Below are 18,762 nucleotides of genomic sequence, written 5' to 3' on the forward strand. Positions count from 1 at the left end.
CAGTCAAAGAATGTACCTATCAGCCATAACATGGACACCACTTGTAAGAGAAGTAAGTAACATTATCTTGTGGTAATGTCCAAGGTATGGGATACATTAAGAAGCAAGTCAATAGTTACCTCTTAAAGTAGTAGATGTGTTGGAACCAAGAAAAATGGTCAAGTGTAAAGATCTGAGGGAGTTTGAAAATGGACAAATTGTGATGGTTACATAACTGGGTAAAAGTATCTCCAAAATGGCAGGTCTTAAGATGTTTTCCTGGTATGCATCTGTTAATATATGCCAAAAGTGGTTGGAAGAAGGTGACTTGCCGCTACACCCCTGCTTCATATGGCAAGTACAGGAACATCCATGACTCTGTTGCTGGTTGGCCTTCTTCCAACCACTTTTGGCATATACCAACAGATGCATACCAGAAAAAAACATATTAAGCCTGGCAATTAGTGGTAATCCACATGGGAATCCTGCGGCTCATGGAGACAGCATTATGTTTTGTTTTGTCCGCATCTGATCAGCGTTCTTTGCCGATCGGATCTGGACCTATTCATCTCAATGAATAGAACATGACCTTTTCTTGTTCGTTTTGCGGACAAAAGTAGGACATTTCCGCAGAAGTAAGAAAAAAAACATGGTGGCATGCACTCGGCCGGTATCAATGTTTTGCAGAACACAAAACAGGCCATTTTCTAACAGTAAAAAAATTGTTTTTTAGGCCATATACTCTAACTTACCAGACAAAAATAAAACTTACCTGTAGCCAACTGCTCCATCATAAATGGTATCATTGAGGTTAACAATCTGTCCCTCAGGTAAAAGAAATTGTTGGCCAGAGGGAGAATTGTAAGACACCAATCCATCTAAACAGAAAGTTAGTTTTAAACAAATGCAATAATATGCTACTATCAGTGATACATAAAGTTACATATAATAAATGATTACTAAATGATTTGCCAATAGAAGATGGTTTCAATTTATTTTCAGTAAATGTTAAAACCTAGCAGGGGTATGCAGCATTGTTCGAGTGTCATTACCATTAAGAGGGTCTTCGAAAGAGTTTAGCAGCTTGGTTTGTGCTAGTCAGCCATATTTTTTTCACTAGTTGTACTCTGTTTCTTACCTAAATTTTGACCATTCTAGTGTGATCTAAACAGAACAATAGTATCCAATACCAGACTTCTTATAAGCATAAAGGGGGTCATTTATTAAAACTAGTGTTTAAGACGCCATCCTTAATAATCCCTATATCAGGAGGTGGAGCCGCCCTCTACATAACTTCAGCGCATCCAGCGCCATGTTCTAAATGTAAGCTAGCTTCCTTGGTGTCTGACATTTAGACCATTTTCTATACCTACAACAGGCATAGAAAATGATGAATGAGATGGGCCTGCCAATGACGTCCATTGTGTAGAACAGGGTTCAGTAGGGGAGGTTACAGCCTGGGTAATAGGAACAATCCTATTAAACCTTGCTGCACTGACTAAGGATCCAAATTTCCATTATACAGCTCTGTAATTCCAGCAAACCATTATTGTTATTGGGGTGCAAGTGCTGTTTGATACAGCCAATAACAGGGTTTATCACAAGGAAATATTTATATGTCTTATTTGCCCTTGTGCGGTGCAGTTATATGTTCTAAAGCCCTTTTTGTTGTGTATTAGTGGCAAAAGAAAAATATATTAGCTGTTCAGTGGTGCAGTTATATGTTCTAAAGCCCTTTTTGTCATGTATTAGTGGTAAAAGAAATATATATTTGCCGTTCAGCAGTGCAGTTATATGTTCTAAAGCCCTTTTTGTTATGTATTAGTGTCAAAAGAAAAATATATTTGCCGTTCAGTGGTGCAGTTGTATGTTCTAAAGCTTTTTGTGGAGTGTATGAGTGGAAAAAAAGAAGGGCCTATTTGCCGTTCAGCGGTGCAGTTATATGTAGTGTTGATCGAGCACCAAAGTGCTCGGATGTATGGGTCCTGAGCACCCGAGCACAATGGACGTCATCGGGAGAACCCGAGCATTAAACCAGGCACCCCCTGCTCTGTAGAGGGGAGGGTGTCTGATTCATATGAAAAGGTCAGAAATTGATGGAAACACCAGCAAAATGGTTCGGGAACAGCATGGGGAGGATGTCTGGGATGCATCTTAGACTCCCAGGTTGCTGCTGGGAACGATGTTGTCCGAGTAGTACGCCACTTTTACGGACTGACAATAATACACACAAAGCCGAAGATAAAATCGATTTTAGAGGAAAAATTGTTAGGAAACATTCTTTCCTGTATGTTTACTTGTATATGAAGTGCAAGTGCTGCCAAAAATTACAAGGAAGAGGCACTGTAATACAACCTGTATATCACATAATGGAGGGCCTCATTCACATTGTGGTACAATTGTTCAGGTAGTGGGACTCATACACTCATAAAGCCTATGCACTAAGTGAAAGGGCATCTCTAAAAATTTCAAGGAATCGGCACTCCAATACACACTTCATTACACATAAAGGATACACCCTTGAAAAATTATGATTGAGGGCCTGCTGCTGACCCTCTAAAAGATTGTAGGTGAGCTGACCCTCTAAAAGATTGTAGGTGTGTGCCTGCTGGTGAGCTGAACCTCTAAAAGATTGTAGGTGAGGGCCTGCTGGTGAGCTGACCCTTTAAAACATTATATGTGAGGGCCTGCAGTTGAGCTGACCCTCTACAACATTAGGAGTGAGGGCAGACTAATAAGCATGTTGATATGATGGAAGAGGAGGAGGACGAGAAAAGGAAGATTGAACCATATACCCTTTTTTGTGGTGGAAGGGGTGCATGGGAATACAGTGTATTCAGTACATTATAATAAACACATTTAAAGTGCCTTTATGTTCAGCCGCTTTACTCTGGTGGAGTAGAGAAGTCAGTGGCAATCCAGGCCTTGTTCATTTTTATAAGGGTAAACCTGTCTGCATTTTCAGTTGACAGGCGGATGCGCTTATCAGTAATTATGCCCCCAGCAGCACTAAATACCAGCTCTGACAAAACGCTGGCGGCAGGGCAGGTCAGCACCTCCAAGGCGTAGAGCGCCAGTTCATGCCACGTATCCACCTTGGACACCCAGTAGTTGTAAAGCACAGAGGGATCATTGAGGATGCTGACATGGTCTGCTACGTACTCCTTCACCTTCTTCCAAAACTTTTCTCTCCTTGTGACACTAGGCAGCACATCAGGGTGGGGGTGCTGGCGGGGTGTCATGAAACTGTCCCAGTCCTTGGAGAGTGTTGCCTTGCCTCTGTTGGAACTGCTGTGTGTTCCCCTCGTCTCCCCTCCTTGGTTTCCCAAGGAACTACCTACTCTGCTCCAAAAATTTCCAGCTGACAACGCTGGCAGCAATTTTTCCACAAGGACCTTCTGGTATTGCACTATTTTGCTCGTTCTCTCTATCACAAGAATGAGAGATGAGAAGTTCTCTGTAGCGGGGGTCGAGAAGGGTGAACAACCAGTAATCAGTGTTGTCCAAAATGCATAAAATGCATGGATAACGGGAAAGGCAGCCTAACATAAAGTCAGCCAAGTGTGCCAGAGTCCTAACAGGCAAGACTTCGCTGTCGTCATCAGGAGAATGACTCTCAATCTCTTCATCCTCTTCCTCCTCTTCTGCCTATCCACGCTGAACAGCTGGAATTAAACTTTCATGGGTACTACCCTCTGTAGCGGAGGCAACCGTCTCCTGCTCCTCCTCCTCATCCAATTTGCGCTGAGAAGACGAACTGAGGGTGGTCTGTGTAATGCGTTCCCCCATTTCCACCTCTTCCACATTCAAATCGTCAGCCTTAATTGTGAGCAGCGAGCGTTTGAGTAGACACAGAAGTGGGATGGTGACGCTGATTATAGGTCAGACATCCATGCTCACTCTTTGCTTGTGAAGAGCGGAAGCTGACTGGAAAGGTGACGACTATGTTGCAGCTGGTATTCCACTACTGCCCTCTGCTGCTCACAAAGCCTGGACAACATGTGGAATGTGGAGTTCTAGTGCGTGCTCACATCGCACAACAGTCGGTGAGCTGGCAATTGTAAGCGCTGCTGCAGCGTTAAGAGACCGGCGGAAGCTATCAATGACTTGCAGAAATGAGCACACACGCGGTGCACCTTCACCAGTAGCTCAGGCAAATTGGGGTAGGTTTTGAGAAATCGCTGAACCACTAAGTTGAAGACATGGGCTAGGCATGGTATGTGTGTGAGTTTCTCGAGCTCCAAAGCCGCCACCAAGTTACGGCCATTATCAGACACAACCATGCCTGGTTCTAACATTAAGTGGCAAGAGCCACAGCTAAGTCTGGTCTCTTATCCCCTACCACAGCTCTGCGGCAGTGTGCTGTTTGTCACCTAAGCAGATCAGCTTAATCACAGCCTGTTGACGCTTCCCCACTGCAGTGCTATGCTGCTTCCAGCTACCGACTGATGGCTGACTGGTGCTGCAAGAGGATAATTTTGAGGTGGAAGTTGAGGAGGAGGCAGAGGAGGAGGAGGAGAAGTGGAGAGGAGGAGGAGGAGAAGTGGGGTTGGAGACACTAACGTAGGTGGTGGCAGAGACCCTTATGGAATTAGGACTTGCAATCCTTGGCGTCGGTAGCGCCAGTGCCATCCCAGGGTATGACTCGCTCCCGGCCTCCACAACATTCACCCAGTGTGCCGTCAGGGAAATGTAGCATCCCTGGCCACAAGCACTTGTCCATGTGTCAGTGGTTAAGTGGATCTTCCAGGTAACTGCGTTGGTCAGGGCATGGATGAGGTTATGAGACACATGCTGTTGAATAGCAGGGACACCGTGAAAAATAGTGGCGGCTGGGGACTGCGTAACGAGGGATAGCCGTCAACATCAGGCTGCGGAAGGCCTCAGTGTCCACAAGCCTAAAAGCCTAAACATTTCCAGGGCCAGTAATTTGGAAAGTTGCGCATTTAGTGCTATGGCCTGTGGGTGGTTGGCTGTGTATTTGCGCTTGCGTTCAAATGCCTGGGGTAAGGACATTTGTATGCTGCGCTGGGACACGGAAGTGGATGTGGTCGCTGATGGTGCTTGCGAAGGTCCAGGTGCCTGCGCCTTTAACAGGGGATTTTCCAGCACGTAACACAGGGGAAGAGGAGGTAGTGGTGTGACCCGCAGACACAGATTGTGGACCCAGGCATTCGGCCCACCTATTATGGTGCTTTGATGCCATGTGGCGGATCATGCTGGTGGTGGTGAGGTTGCTAGTGTTCACGCCCCTGCTAATTTTTGTATGGCATAGGTTGCAAATTGCAATTCTTTTGTCGTCCACACTTTACTCAAAAAAGCGTCAGACTGCGGAACACCTACCCCTTGTCAAGGGAGATTTCCGCAAGGGTGTGCTCCGGGCAACAGTTGCGGGCCTGTTTGGTGTGGCCCGCCTATTCCCTTTTGCCACCCCACTGCCTCTTCCAGCCTGTTGCGGTGCTGCGGATCCCTACCCCTCTGTACTGCTGTCCTCGCTTGGCTTGCCACCTTCCTAGGTTGGGTCAGTGACTTCATCGTCCACCACCTCCTCTTCCACTTCCTCACTCTGCTCATCCTCCTGATTCATTGACCTAGCAACAACCTCAGTTATTGACAACTGTGTCTCATCCTCATCATCAACCTCGTGAGACACTAATTGTCGTTCCCCACCGTCATCTTCTTGTGACTGTGGATGCTCAAGAGTTTGGGAATCAGGGCACAAGATCTCATGTCTCTCTTCAAGCGGGCTTGTTGAGAGGCCCAAATGAAGGAATGGCGCTGAAAAGAGCTCCTCGGAATATCCGAGTGTGGGATCACTTGTTTGGCAAGACTCTCCATGGTGGTAGGAAGGAGAATCAGGGTGAGGATTGTGTTGACCAGACTCTTGGCTACTGAGACTGGACTTGGTGCAAGACAGGTTGGTGCTTAACCGACTGGAAGCATTATCTGCTGCAATCCAACCAACCACCTGGTCGCACTGGTCTGACTTTGAGAGCGTTGTCCTGTGCCGCCCTGCAAACTGGGACATGAAGCTAGGTATCGTGGATGATTGTTTTTCTTGTGCTCTGGCAGCAGGCACAGTTTCAATGTGCCCAGGGCCACGGCCTCTGCATGCACCATCAGTATCTTCCCTGTCCCTTACTGCTCGCCTTCTTCATATTAAATGTTATATGTGCTTGAAAGTATGTCACACGTACAGTAGCGTAGGATTTGTAAGTGTATGTGCAAAATAATTAAAAAAGGTATTTGGGATGCTCACACATTACACAGGAGAAATACCGCAGATAATGTCGCTGATGTCAGCAGCGGATAATAAAAAATTACAGGGAATGTCACAGGTATTTTGGATGTGAAAACGTCACACAGGAGAAATACTGCAGATAATGTCGCTGATGTCACCAGCGGCTAATATAAAAATACAGGGAATGTCACAGGTATTTTGGATGTGGAATCGTTACACAGGAGATGTAGCCAGGGCCGTCTTTAACAAGGGGCAAAAGGGGCAGCTGCCCCAGGCCCAGTTGTTCCTGGGGGTCCCAAGGCAGCTGCCTCTTGAGCCCTGCTAGCCACTGCCCCGGGTGTCAGGCTGTCAGCTACACAGGGGGGTGCTGCCATGCCATGCCTCACTCCAGGCAGCGAACTGTGAGAGCTGTGATTCTCTTAGGAGAAAGGACCTTGGATGACATCATCACCATGTGACCAGTAACCTAGCAATATTACTGGTCACATGGCTATGAGGTCATCAAAGGTCCTTTCTTTCTACCAGGAGTGTTGCTGCAGGAGAAGTTTGCCTTAACTGTGGAACTTTTATTGTGAAGATTACATCAGGAAAAGGTGACAGGGGCTGTTATGCTAATATACTTTAAGCTACTGTATATTGTGGGGTACTGTATACTGTGGGGTGCTATATACTGTGGTGTACTATACTGCTCTACTGTATACTATGGGGTTCTGTATACTGTGGGTGCTGTATACTGTGTGGTGCTATACTGCTCTACTGTATACTGTGGGGTGCTGTATATTGTGGTGTGCTATGCTGCTCTACTGTATACTATAGGGTGTTGTATACTGTGGGGTGCTGTATACTGTAGGGGGCTGTATACTGTATATTGTGGGGTGCTTTATACTGTATACTGTGGGGTGTTATATACTGTGGGGGGCTGTATATTGTGGGGTGCTTTAAACTGTATACTGTGGGGTGCTTTATACTGTGGGGTGCTTTATACTGTGGGGTGCTGTATACTGTGGGGTTCTGTATACTGTGGGGTGCTATACTACATACTGTGGAGTGCTGTATACTATAGGGTGCTATACTGCATACTGTGGGGTGCTGTATACTATAGGGTGCTATACTGCATACTGTGGGTAGCTGTATACTATAGGGTGCTATACTGTATACTGTGGGTAGCTTTATACTATAGGGTGCTATACTGCATACTGTGGGGTGCTGTATACTATAGGGTGCTTTACTGCATACTGTGGGGTGCTGTATACTATAGGGTGCTTTACTGCATACTGTAGGGTGCTGGGGTGCACTGTAATGCTAGGGTGAGCTGAGCCCCGGTCTCCTTCCTGCAGAGCGGTGCCCACTTCCAGCCTGAGCCCAGCTGCCCAGAGCACTGATCCTAAGCCTGCTGGAGTCTTCAGAAGTGAAGAGAAATGTGACTCCATCTTGTCTTCTCTAACTATGTAAAGAATTGTTATAACATCTCACCCACACACTGTTTCACATCCCCCCGCTGTGAGTTAGGTTCACATATCTGTCTCAGGACAGATTCTGGGAATATCCTAGAACTAGAACAAACGTTCTTGTTTCATTCAGGGTCATTCGGCACAGCTACGTACATTCTTATATGTGAGTGATTAAAACCTATTCTTCTTATTTACTGCACGTCCACATACCATAAAAGGATGTTCCGGTAGTATCTGTGTGATCACCAATGTTTATCTTTTATGATTGGTTTAACGCTGTTGTTATGCAAACTTTTCTACTGCCTATATAAGGCCAAGTGATAGCATAATAAAGTTAGAGTATTTCTCAGTGATGTGTGTGTCTATTATTGCCAACTGAGAAACATCTCTCCTGACGTCAGTGTCTCAAACCAAGGTTGTCGTAGAGGTCCAGAAAGGTCCAAATCCTTTCAGGAAGTATTTACAGTCATTCACTGTACTCTACCAGGTGTGTGGATTTTTGTTTATGTGTTGTGGTGGAGGCCGTGATTGCATGCAAGGGTGTGGGAAGGCGGGATCCAGGGGGCCAAAGTAAATTTGTGCCCAGGGTCCAATCAATATTAAAGACTGCCCTGGATATAGCCCAGGCAATGTCACTGTCCGCAGCGGCCTAAATATTGCACGCTATTTAGAGCAGGATGCGCTAAAAATAGATATTGCTGCCACACACAACAATAATCCTTTAAAGGATTTTTGGGTCTGTAAAGTTTTAGAAATTTAGCACAGGTTGCACTAAAAATATATATTGCTGCTGCCACACACAACAATAGTCCTATTGGGTCTCTGACAAGTTTTTCTAACTATCTTTTCCTTCCTCAGCAAAGCTCTCCCTGACTAACACTGAGCCGAACGCGAGTCATCGGGTATATATCACCCAATGACTCATTCCGGCCAGCCAATCACTGTAATGGCAGTAACCAACATGGCTATGGCGCTACAGTGAAGGGCAGCACTTACCTGCACATTTATTGGCTGCGTAGCAGCCAACAAACGTGTGGGGAGGAGACTCGAGCATTGCGCTTGAGCACATGCGGTATTCGGCTGAATACCGCCATGTGCCGAGCATCGTAGTGGTGTAACGTGGGTTGCCAGCACCCGGGGCAAGCCAAGTATTTTTTTTTACAGATAATGTAGTAGATATCACCTGCAGTCCTATGTAACACCACAGGTAACACGGTGATAACTCTCAGATAATGTAGTAGATGGGTGTGAGCCCCCAGAATTCAGAACATGCACAGTGTGACCTGAAGTCTGGGGCCAGGCTGCTACAGTGTGGGCCAAATTCTATATCCACCCTCCCATCACTACAGAACATACAGGGTAAAAGAGCACACATACCTCTTACATCCAGTGTTGTCTCCTTTGATGTAGATGTTCTCTTTCCTCATCTTCTCCTTTCAGACAAACCACCATTTTTCAGCCATTTCTCGTCTCTCCAGTTTGACAAAAAAAATCTTAGTTTACTACTTTTCCATCATCCTCCCATCTTTTGGACAAATCATCCTACCATCCCCAATACTCTGCCTGCCGTGCTCCCCAATATTATACTGCAGAAACATATAAACTCCCTGATAATAGTAGTACCATGCAGATAGTGCCCTTTAATAATTATTGCCACACAGTGCCCTAAAATAACTGCGCCCAGCAAATAGTGCCCCTGACACTAATAGTGTAAACATAATGTCCCCCAAATATAATTGTGGTAAGCCAATACTGTGCCAAGGTGCCCCCACAGTAATAGCGCTCCCAAAAGTCCCACCAATAGGAATAATTCTCTTCTAGAGCACACATGATAGTAATAGTGCTCCTACAGTGCCCCCAACATGTCCCCACTGTGCCCCAGAAGTAATAATGTTACCATATTGCCCATACTAGTAAACATGTTCCCCCTAGACCCCTAGTAATAATAAAGCCCACCATAATGCCCCCCAGTAGTAATAATTCTCCTTATAATGTGACAGGGCAAAAAATACCCCCTTTTAATGCCTCCAGTTGAGCTAATGTCCCCATAGTGCCCCCATAATGTGCCAGTATAAAATACCCCCATAGTGCTCCTCTCCCCCCTTCCTCCCAGTGCCCCCCATAATGTACCAGTATAAAATGTCCCATAAATATTCCCCTAGTAGATGCCCTCAGTTTCCCCCATAATTTGCAAGTATAAAATACCCCTTCTTAGTGCCCCCGTAGATGACCCCATAGTACTCCTCTCCCCCTTCTCCATAGTACCCACCATAATGTTCCCCAGTATAAAATGCCCCTATACAGAGCCCCCCATATGAAATACTCCTTCTTTGTGGCCTCAGTAGATGCCCTTAATAATGAGCCAGTAAGAAGTGCCCCATTAGTGCCACCCAATAATGTGCCAATAAGAATGGCCCCATAGATGCCCCCACAGTGCCCCCAATAATGTGCCCGTAAGAAGTGCCCCCATAGATGCCCCCACAGTGTCCCCAATAATGTGCCAGTAAGATGTGCCCCCATAGATTCCCCCAATCATGTGCCAGTGAGAAGTACCTCCCATAGATGGCCCCCAATCATGTGCCAGTAACAAGTGCCCCCCAATTGTGTGCCAGAAACAGGTGCCCCCCACAGATGACCCCCCCAATCATGTGCCAGTAGCCAGTATTGTACCATATAAAAAAAGAAACACTTATACTTACCTCCAAGGCAGCGATGTGATGCAGGCCTCTTCCGGCCTGTGTCCCGTGCTGTACGGCTCAGGTGGCGCGATGACATCATCGCGCCGCCTGCATCGGCCTCTGATAGGCTGCAGCCCAGTGCCTGCAGCCTATCAGAGGAACGGGGAAGGGAGACGCCTCTCCCTCCCCTGCCCCGCAGCAAATCCATCTGTATTGCTGACCTGAGGACGGGGATACAGATGACTATGGGGATGAGCGCCTCCACAATGGAAGTGATCATCTTCCTGTGACCTGCCGCCGCCCCCCACTTATGAGCAGGGCCACGCTGCCTGGGGTAATCGCCTCACTTTGCCTAATTGGCGGTGCGGCCCTGATGGTGCCCCCTAAAATTTTGCGCCATGGGCAAACCCCCCCCCCCACGCTACGCCACTGGAGCATCGAGATGCACTGGTGTTTGGCCGAGCATGCTCAATCAACACTAGTTATATGTTCTAAAGCCTTTTGTGGAGTGTATAAGTGGAAAAAAGGTAAAAATTGGGCTGAGCACTCAAAAACTGGAATACTGCATGTATAAGGTGATAAGTTAAAAATATTTATTCTATGCAAGGCATACACAATAAAACAACTTTAAACTGACATATAATAACAAACACGGACATATAAGTCCTAAAATAAACTCTGCATTAAATGGATCCAAATAAATATGACGATATGTTGCAATATAGTATCAGTTAGTACTCCCACACTAAGGGGTTAAAATACGCAAAATAGTAGAATCAGCAAAGTTTGGTATGTTTCCACTTCAGGTATAAATAGTGAGTGTGTATACACCTCAAGTTCAGTTAACCAGTGTCATTGATTGATTAATCAACAGGTATGTTAATCCACCTGCAGGAAAATACCCACACTGTTCCAGGACAGATTAATAAACTGTGAAGCCGTCATAAAATAAACTAAGGCCTCTTTCACACGGGGCGAGTATTCCGCGCGGATGCGATGCGCGAGTTGAACTCATTGCACCCGCACTGAATCCCGACCCATTCATTTCTATGGGGCTGTTCACATGAGCTGTCACTTGTGTGTTGCGTGAAAATCGCAGCATGCTCCTCTTTGTGCATTTTTCACGTAACGCAGGCCCTATAGAAATGAATGGAGTTGCGTGAAAAAAGTTGCGTGAAAAAAGTGCGATTTTCACTCACGGTTGCAAGGAGACGATCATTATTATTTTCCCTTATAACATGGTTATAAGGGAAAATAATAGCATTCTGAATACAATAATAATAATATTAAAATAGCGCTGGAGGGGTTAAAAAAAATAATAATTTAACTCACCTTAATACACTTGATCGCGCAGCCGGCATCTCCTTCTGTCTTCATCTTAGCTGTGTGGCGGAACAGGACCTGTGGTGACGTCACTCCGGTCATCACATGGTCCATCACATGATCCATCACCATGGTAAAAGATCATGTGATGGATCATGTGATGACCGGAGTGACGTCACCACAGGTCCTGTTCCTCCACACAGCTAAGATGAAGATATAAGGAGATGCCGGCTGCGATCCCAAGCCCGAACTTCTGTGAAGAAGTTTGGGTTTGGGTACCAAACATGCGCGATTTTTCTCACACGCGTGCAAAACGCATTACAATGTTTTGCACTCGCGCTGAAAAATCACGCGTGTTCCCGCAACGCACCAGCACATTTTCCCGCAACGCCCGTGTGAAAGAGGCCTAAAGCAGTCATAAAGTAAGGCGGTATGGCAGAAGAATTTGTGGTGAATTTGTGCCGTCCCACAGTACCACGCCGCCTAAAATGCCTTTTATCTTTCCGGACGGCTTCTATTGCTGTAAGTATACTTTGTGAACGGGGCCGTTCATATGGTCCTCAATTGACCAAGTTTATGGTAAGTAGTACGTTCAGATGTTCGCAGGAATCTCAAGGTTTATAGTACAATCAGTGTCCGGCAACACCAGGCAGTCGGTGGGATTCCAGAGTGATATCTTTCAATCTGCAATTCTTCAAAGAAGACGGTGGATAAAGGAAAATATACAGTTGCTCATCCGTAAATACAGCAGGTCCTGACCAAACGCATTTCGGGCTTTCCACTATACCCCTTCCTCAGTGGTGACCTGCTGGGGCAACTAACATCCCCTTTTATACCTCTTAAAGGGCTTTTGGAAAACCAGGATTCAAGTTCCAAGTAAAATCAGGAGTGGATTATCTTAAAATGTTCAATATTCTGTGAAATATTAACCAAATAACCATAAACTTCAACTTGCATATCTAAAAACAATATAAATTAACAAATACTGTCTAAAAAACATAAAAATGCACATGCGTTTTTCATGCGTTTTTTTCTCATAAGATGCGTTTTTATCACCAGATCTGCTTAAATACAACATAAAACATTTTAAATGGATCCAAATATACCTAAGATACAAAAAATGCAACATACCATATTATATAAAAATGTATTAAAAACCAGTACATATGTATGGAGATGTAGGTGGAGGCCTTAACCTAAGGGGAGAGCCAGAGTACGTAGAAACACCTCTGAGGAGGTGGTGATGGCTGAGGAGGTGGTGATGGTGAGTACAATAAAGGAATTCAAGAGGGGCCTGGATGTATTTCTGGAGTGTAATAATATTACAGGATATAGCTACTAGAGAGGGGTCGTTGATCCAGGGAGATATTCTGATTGCCTGATTGCCTGATTGGAGTCGGGAAGGAATTTTTTATTCCCCTAAAGTGAGGAAAATTGGCTTCTACCTCACAGGTTTTTTTTGCCTTCCTCTGGATCAACTTGCAGGATGACAGGCCGAACTGGATGGACAAATGTCTTTTTTCGGCCTTATGTACTATGTTACTATGTTACTATGTTACTTCTGCTCACCCGTCAGGTCGAGGCTCCCACCTACAGAAAACCAAATATCTCCAGTTCTGCATTTAAACCACCAGGTACCAGTGAGTTAAAATCAAATATAAAACGTGACTCTATACGAGACATTTTTCTAATAAAATTTCCTCCTCTCCAATCTGGATTAACGCTCTGTATGGCTCAAAACACTTTAAGACCCAGCATAACCAGGATCCTTCAGGTCTCTCTTATGCAGCCATACAGAGCGTAAATCCAGATACATATGTACTGGTTTTTAATAGATTTTTATATAATACGGTATATTGCATTTTTTGCAAGGTATATTTCGATCCATTTAAAATGTTTTATGTTGTATTTAAGCAGTTCTGGTGATAAAAACGCATCTCATGAGAAAAAAACGCATGTGCGTTTTTATGTTTTTTAGACAGTATTTGTTCATTTATATTGTTTTTAGATATGCAAGTTGAAGTTTATGGTTATTTGGTTGATATTTCACAGAATATTGAACATTTTAAGATAATCCACTCCTGATTTTACTTGGAACTTGAATCCTGGTTTTCCAAAAGCCTTTTAAGAGATATAAAAGGGTAGTTAGTTGCCCCAGCAGGTCACCACTGAGGAAGGGGTAAAGTAAAAACCCTGAAACGCGTTTGTCAGGACCTGCTGTATTTACGGATAAGCAACTGTATATTTTCCTTTATCCACCGTCTTCTTTGAAGACTTGCAGATTGAAAGATATCACTCTGGAATCCCACCGACTGCCTGGTGTTGCCGGACACTGATTGTACTATACACCTTGAGATTCCTGCGAACATCTGAACGTACTACTTACCATAAACTTGGTCAATTGAGGACCATATGAATAGGCACACAAAGTATACTTACAGCAATAGAAGCCGTCCGGAAAGATAAAAGGCGTTTTAGGTGGTGCGGTACAGTGGGACGCCACAAATACACCGCAAATTCTTCTGCCATACCGCCTTACTTTATGACTGCTTTACAGTTTATTTTATGACGGCTTCACAGTTTATTAATCTGTCCTGGAACAAAGTGGGTATTTTCCTGCAGGTGGATTAACATACCTGTTGATTAATCAATCAATGACACTGGCTAACTGAACTTGAGGTGTATACACACACTCACCATTTATACCTGAGGTGGAAACATACCAAATTTTGCTGATTCTACTATTTCGCGTATTTTAACCCCTTAGTGTGGGAGTACTAACTGATACTATATTGCAACATATCATCATATTTATTTGGAACCATTTAATGCAGAGTTTATTTTAGGACTTATATGTCAGTGTTTGTTATTATATGTCAGTTTAAAGTAGTTTTTATTGTGTGTGCCTTGCATAGAATAAATATTTTTAACTTATCACCTAAGGCTACTTTCACACCTGCGTTCAGGTGTCCGCTCGTGAGCTCCGTTTGAAGGGGCTCACAAGCGGCCCTGAACGCAGCCGTCCGGCCCCAATGCATTCTCAGTGGAGGCGGATCCACTGAGAATGCATCTGCCTGCCAGCGCTCAGCCTCCGCTCCGCTCAGTGAGCGGACACCTGAACGCTGCTTGCAGTGATCGGGTGTCCGACTGGCCGTGCGGAGGCGAGCGGATCCGTCCAGACTTATAATGGAAGTCAATAGGGACGGATCCGCTTGAAGATGACACCATATGGCTCAATCTTCAAGCGGATCCGTTCCCCAATGACTTTCAATGTAAAGTCTGAACGGATCCGCTCAGGCTACTTTCAGACTTAGAAAATTTTCTAAGTTATAATGCAGACGGATCCGTTCTGAACGGATGCAAACGTCTGCATTATAGGAGCGGATCCGTCTGATGAAACATCAGACGGATCCGCTCCGAACGCTAGTGTGAAAGTAGCCTTATACATGCAGTATTCCAGATTTTGAGTGCTCAGCCCAATTTTAACCTTTTTCTTATATAATTGTGTTGGTTGGGTGGACCAACAGGGCTTTGTAGCACCGTTCCTTTGTTAAAGGTACAGTGAGCCACTATTACCTTTGTCTTTTCTGCATAAGTGGAAAAATGAATATTTTTGCCGTTCAGCGGTTCAGTGATATGTTCTAAAGCCCTTTTTGTCGTGTATTAGTGGCAAAAGAAAAATATATTTGCCATTCAGCGGTGCAGTTATATGTTCTAAAGCTTTTTGTGGAGTGGAAAAGTGGAAAAAAGAAAAATATATTTGCCGTTCAGCTGTGCAGTTATATGTTCTAAAAGCCTTTTTGTCGTGTATTAGTGGCAAAAGAAAAATATATTTGCCGTTCAGCTGTGCAATTATATATTCTAAAGCCCTTTATGGTGTTTATTAGTGGGGAAAAAAAGACTTATTAGCCGTTGTATGGTGAAGTAAGAAAATACAGACTTTTTTGGGATGTTTTAATTTCCTTTTTATTTATTTATCTGATCTAACAGTATGTTAGACATAGACAAATGGGACTGGCAGAGGCCTAAATGTTTCTGGTGCAGGCACAGGTTACAGCAGAGTAAGGGGACGTGGAAGCAGGAGCCGCAGCGAGAAGCCTGAGCTTCTGTGTCATCTAGCAGTTGTGTCTCGACCAGCAACCCAGCGGTGCTTGAATGGTTGACTCAGTCATACACTTTGTCCCAAGTGACATCAGACACCCCCAGGCAAGAGTATCTGGGTTCGTCAGACACAACCCTTAGTTGGCTTGGCTTGGCCCTGGACCTGGCCCTGTGCCCTCACCTGTCCTCAACCTGCCTCTGTCCTTTTCTGTTCCCTCAGCCAGAGAAGTATTATATGCTGTGGGCTCAGCCCCACTATACAGCGAGGACGAGCTACTAGAGGGCAGTCAGCAGCTACTGGCCAGCCAATAGGTGGAGGAGACATCCACCGCTTCATCCGCTAGGTGCGCAAGTAGTGATGAGGAGAGTGGCGTGGGAGCTGGTGTTGTGAGCAGTGAGGCTCCTGACCCAGAGATCGTTGAGGAGGACATCAGCGACGTGCAGACAGTACTTGATGATGATGATGTAGTTGATCGCACTTGGGAACCAGGTGAATTAGGGGCTTCATCATCATCGGGTGAAGAGGGTGGCAGCTTGCCCATGAGGCAGTGGTGGAGCCAGCAAGTCGCTATCGTGGCCGGGAGTCAGCAGGGTGGAAGCAGTGGGAGTCCGATAGCCAAATGTGCCCGGGGTCGACCACCCACTTCGCAGGAGCCTACCTGCCCAGAAAGTAGTCGTACACAGGTTCACGGAAGCAGCAGCGGTAACAGTCAGTGGGTAGAGTTAGGGGTGAAATCACCTACTCGGTGGTGTGGCAGCTATTTGTTAAGCTGTCAGAGGAGGTGAACATGGCCATATGTAGAATCTGTGAACTGAAGGTGAAGTGTGGCCAGGGTTCCAATGTTGGTACCATGGCCCTGCATCAATATATGCAGCGTCAACATAAAGTGGCCTCGGAGAACCATCGCTCAGATGTGGTGGTCCAGCCTGCCGCAGCAATCTCTGCATCAACCAGTGGCACGCCCCCAATTTCAGGCAGTCAAGGCTCCACAACCTCAGCCAAAGGGAGCTGTCTGTCATTCCCATCATCTGTTGGTCCTGATGCTCCTGCTCCTCCTCCTCCTAGTCAGTCATTCTGTCAGCATAACCATTGCCAGGAGACAACAGTATGCGTGCACTCATCCAACGGCGCAGAAAATGCTGGTGCTGCATTCCCTCCCTTTCCAAGTGGTGGACTCTGCACCTCTCAGAGAACGGATGGCTTGTGCCGAGCAGAGTCCCAAGCTGTAATTTCTTTGCCAAAAAGGCAGAACCAGGCCTGCACACACATGTAGATCAGAAGGTGGGTCAGTCCTTGAGCCTGTCGGTGTCTGCCAAAGTGAACAGCAGCACCGACATGTGGAGCTGTAACTAAGCTCAGGGACAATACATGTCCTTTATGGCACCCTGAGTGAATGTAGTTCCTGCACAGCCACACCAGCAACCGGGCCAGGTGACGCCAATTCCGCCTCCATGTTGTCACGCCATTGGTCCTGCGACAATGTCTGACTCTGCCTCCTCATCCTCCACTGCAGGGACAATTCACAGTGCCCCTTTAGCATACTACATGTGCAGGGCACAGTGGTGTCACGCTGTTCTGCACTTCGTTTGCTCCATGTCCTTTATCAAGAAATAGAATCCAGTTTTTCTCGCAACAACTCAAAATCAGAACCATGGTGACCGACAACAGTACACTGCAAAGCACACCCTTCTTGAGCTGCAGCAGCAGAACGGCATCCCCCAACATAGGCTGATATGCGACATTTCCACCCATTGGACTTCCACCCTCCATATGTTGGACCGACTATACGAACAGAGAAAGTCCATAAATGATTTCTTGATGATACAAGCAGACAGAGTACTCCCCTGTGTAAGTTTGATGTCAACCAGTGGCAGCTCATGCGTGACACCTGCGGTTTGTTCAGGCATATAGTTGAGCATACACCTGTTCGGGTTCGGCTGAACTTTGCAAAAAAGTTCGAGTTCGGGACACGAACTTGACTAGAAGCCCACTAAAGTCAATAGGGACCCGAACCTTTGAGCACTAAAATGGCTCTAAAAAAGTCCTGGAAAGGGCTAGAGGGCTGCAAAAGGAAGCAAAATGGGGGTAAGAGTAGGACAATGTGGATTGGGAAATAACTTAAAATAACATAAAATACATAAAAATAAAAAATAATAATCTTGAACTAGGAGGAGGAGGTGGATGTGGAGTAGGAGGTTGAGGAGGCGGTGACCGTGGCGGTTTAGGTGAAAGCGGCGGTGGAGGAGGTAGCCAACACAGTTTTTTGTTTGTTTGTTCTTGTTTTTTTATTGGGTTAGCCCCTAAAATATTGGGACATATAAAAAAAGAAAACAAAGAATAAGTGGACTTGAGTATAACAATGGCTGGTTAAGGCCGGTATAAATGTCTATTCTGCACAAGGTACAGAGAAGTCTTGTGGGATCCATGCCTGGTTCATTTTAATAAACGTGAGCTTGTCCACGTTGGCTGTGGACAGGCGGCTGCACTTGTCTGTGATAACACCCCCTCCAAGGCATAAAGGGCAAGCTCAGGCCATGTGCCCAATTTGGAGACCCAGAAGTTGAATGGGGCAGACCCATCAGTCAGTACGTGTAGGCAGGGGTCAAGTGGAGGGGGAACGCGTGGGAACGGCGTTCCTGCACTTTTTTCATGGCAGAAACGCCGTTCCCTTTCAGCCTCAAGCCAGCAGAGCGCGGCTGAAATCAGATTCACAGGGCACAGGGGGCGGAGACGGAGCGGAGGCGAGGCCCTGCGTGAAGTGCACTGTGCAGGACAGGCTAAGGGAGGAGGAGCGGTGCTGCTGCCTGCGACTGCCTCACTGTGACTCCTCTCATGGCGCCTGAGAGCTCTCCTCCTCCTATCCTGAGCCAGCCTGTGACGAGTGCGACTGTCTGCTGACTGAGGTGAGCGTCCGTCACGTGGCTGGACCATCCGACTGTGACTCCCTGAGTGAGTGTCTGTCAAGTGATCGATCAGCCAGGGCAGGAT

At 45.9% G+C, this 18,762-nt stretch overlaps 1 protein-coding gene across 1 annotated transcript in view; it reads right to left on the reverse strand.

The window, feature by feature from the left end:
• DDR2 (discoidin domain receptor tyrosine kinase 2) overlaps positions 1-18,762 on the reverse strand; it is a 1,651,236-nt gene that overhangs the window by 943,820 nt on the left and 688,654 nt on the right. Inside the window, exon 6 of the mRNA XM_040407250.1 lies at positions 752-857. Within this exon, the coding sequence (XP_040263184.1) occupies positions 752-857 (106 nt within the window). The remainder of the gene's footprint in view (positions 1-751; positions 858-18,762) is intronic.

Source organism: Bufo bufo, chromosome 9, assembly GCF_905171765.1.
Source record: "Bufo bufo chromosome 9, aBufBuf1.1, whole genome shotgun sequence".
NCBI classification, from domain to species: domain Eukaryota; kingdom Metazoa; phylum Chordata; class Amphibia; order Anura; family Bufonidae; genus Bufo; species Bufo bufo.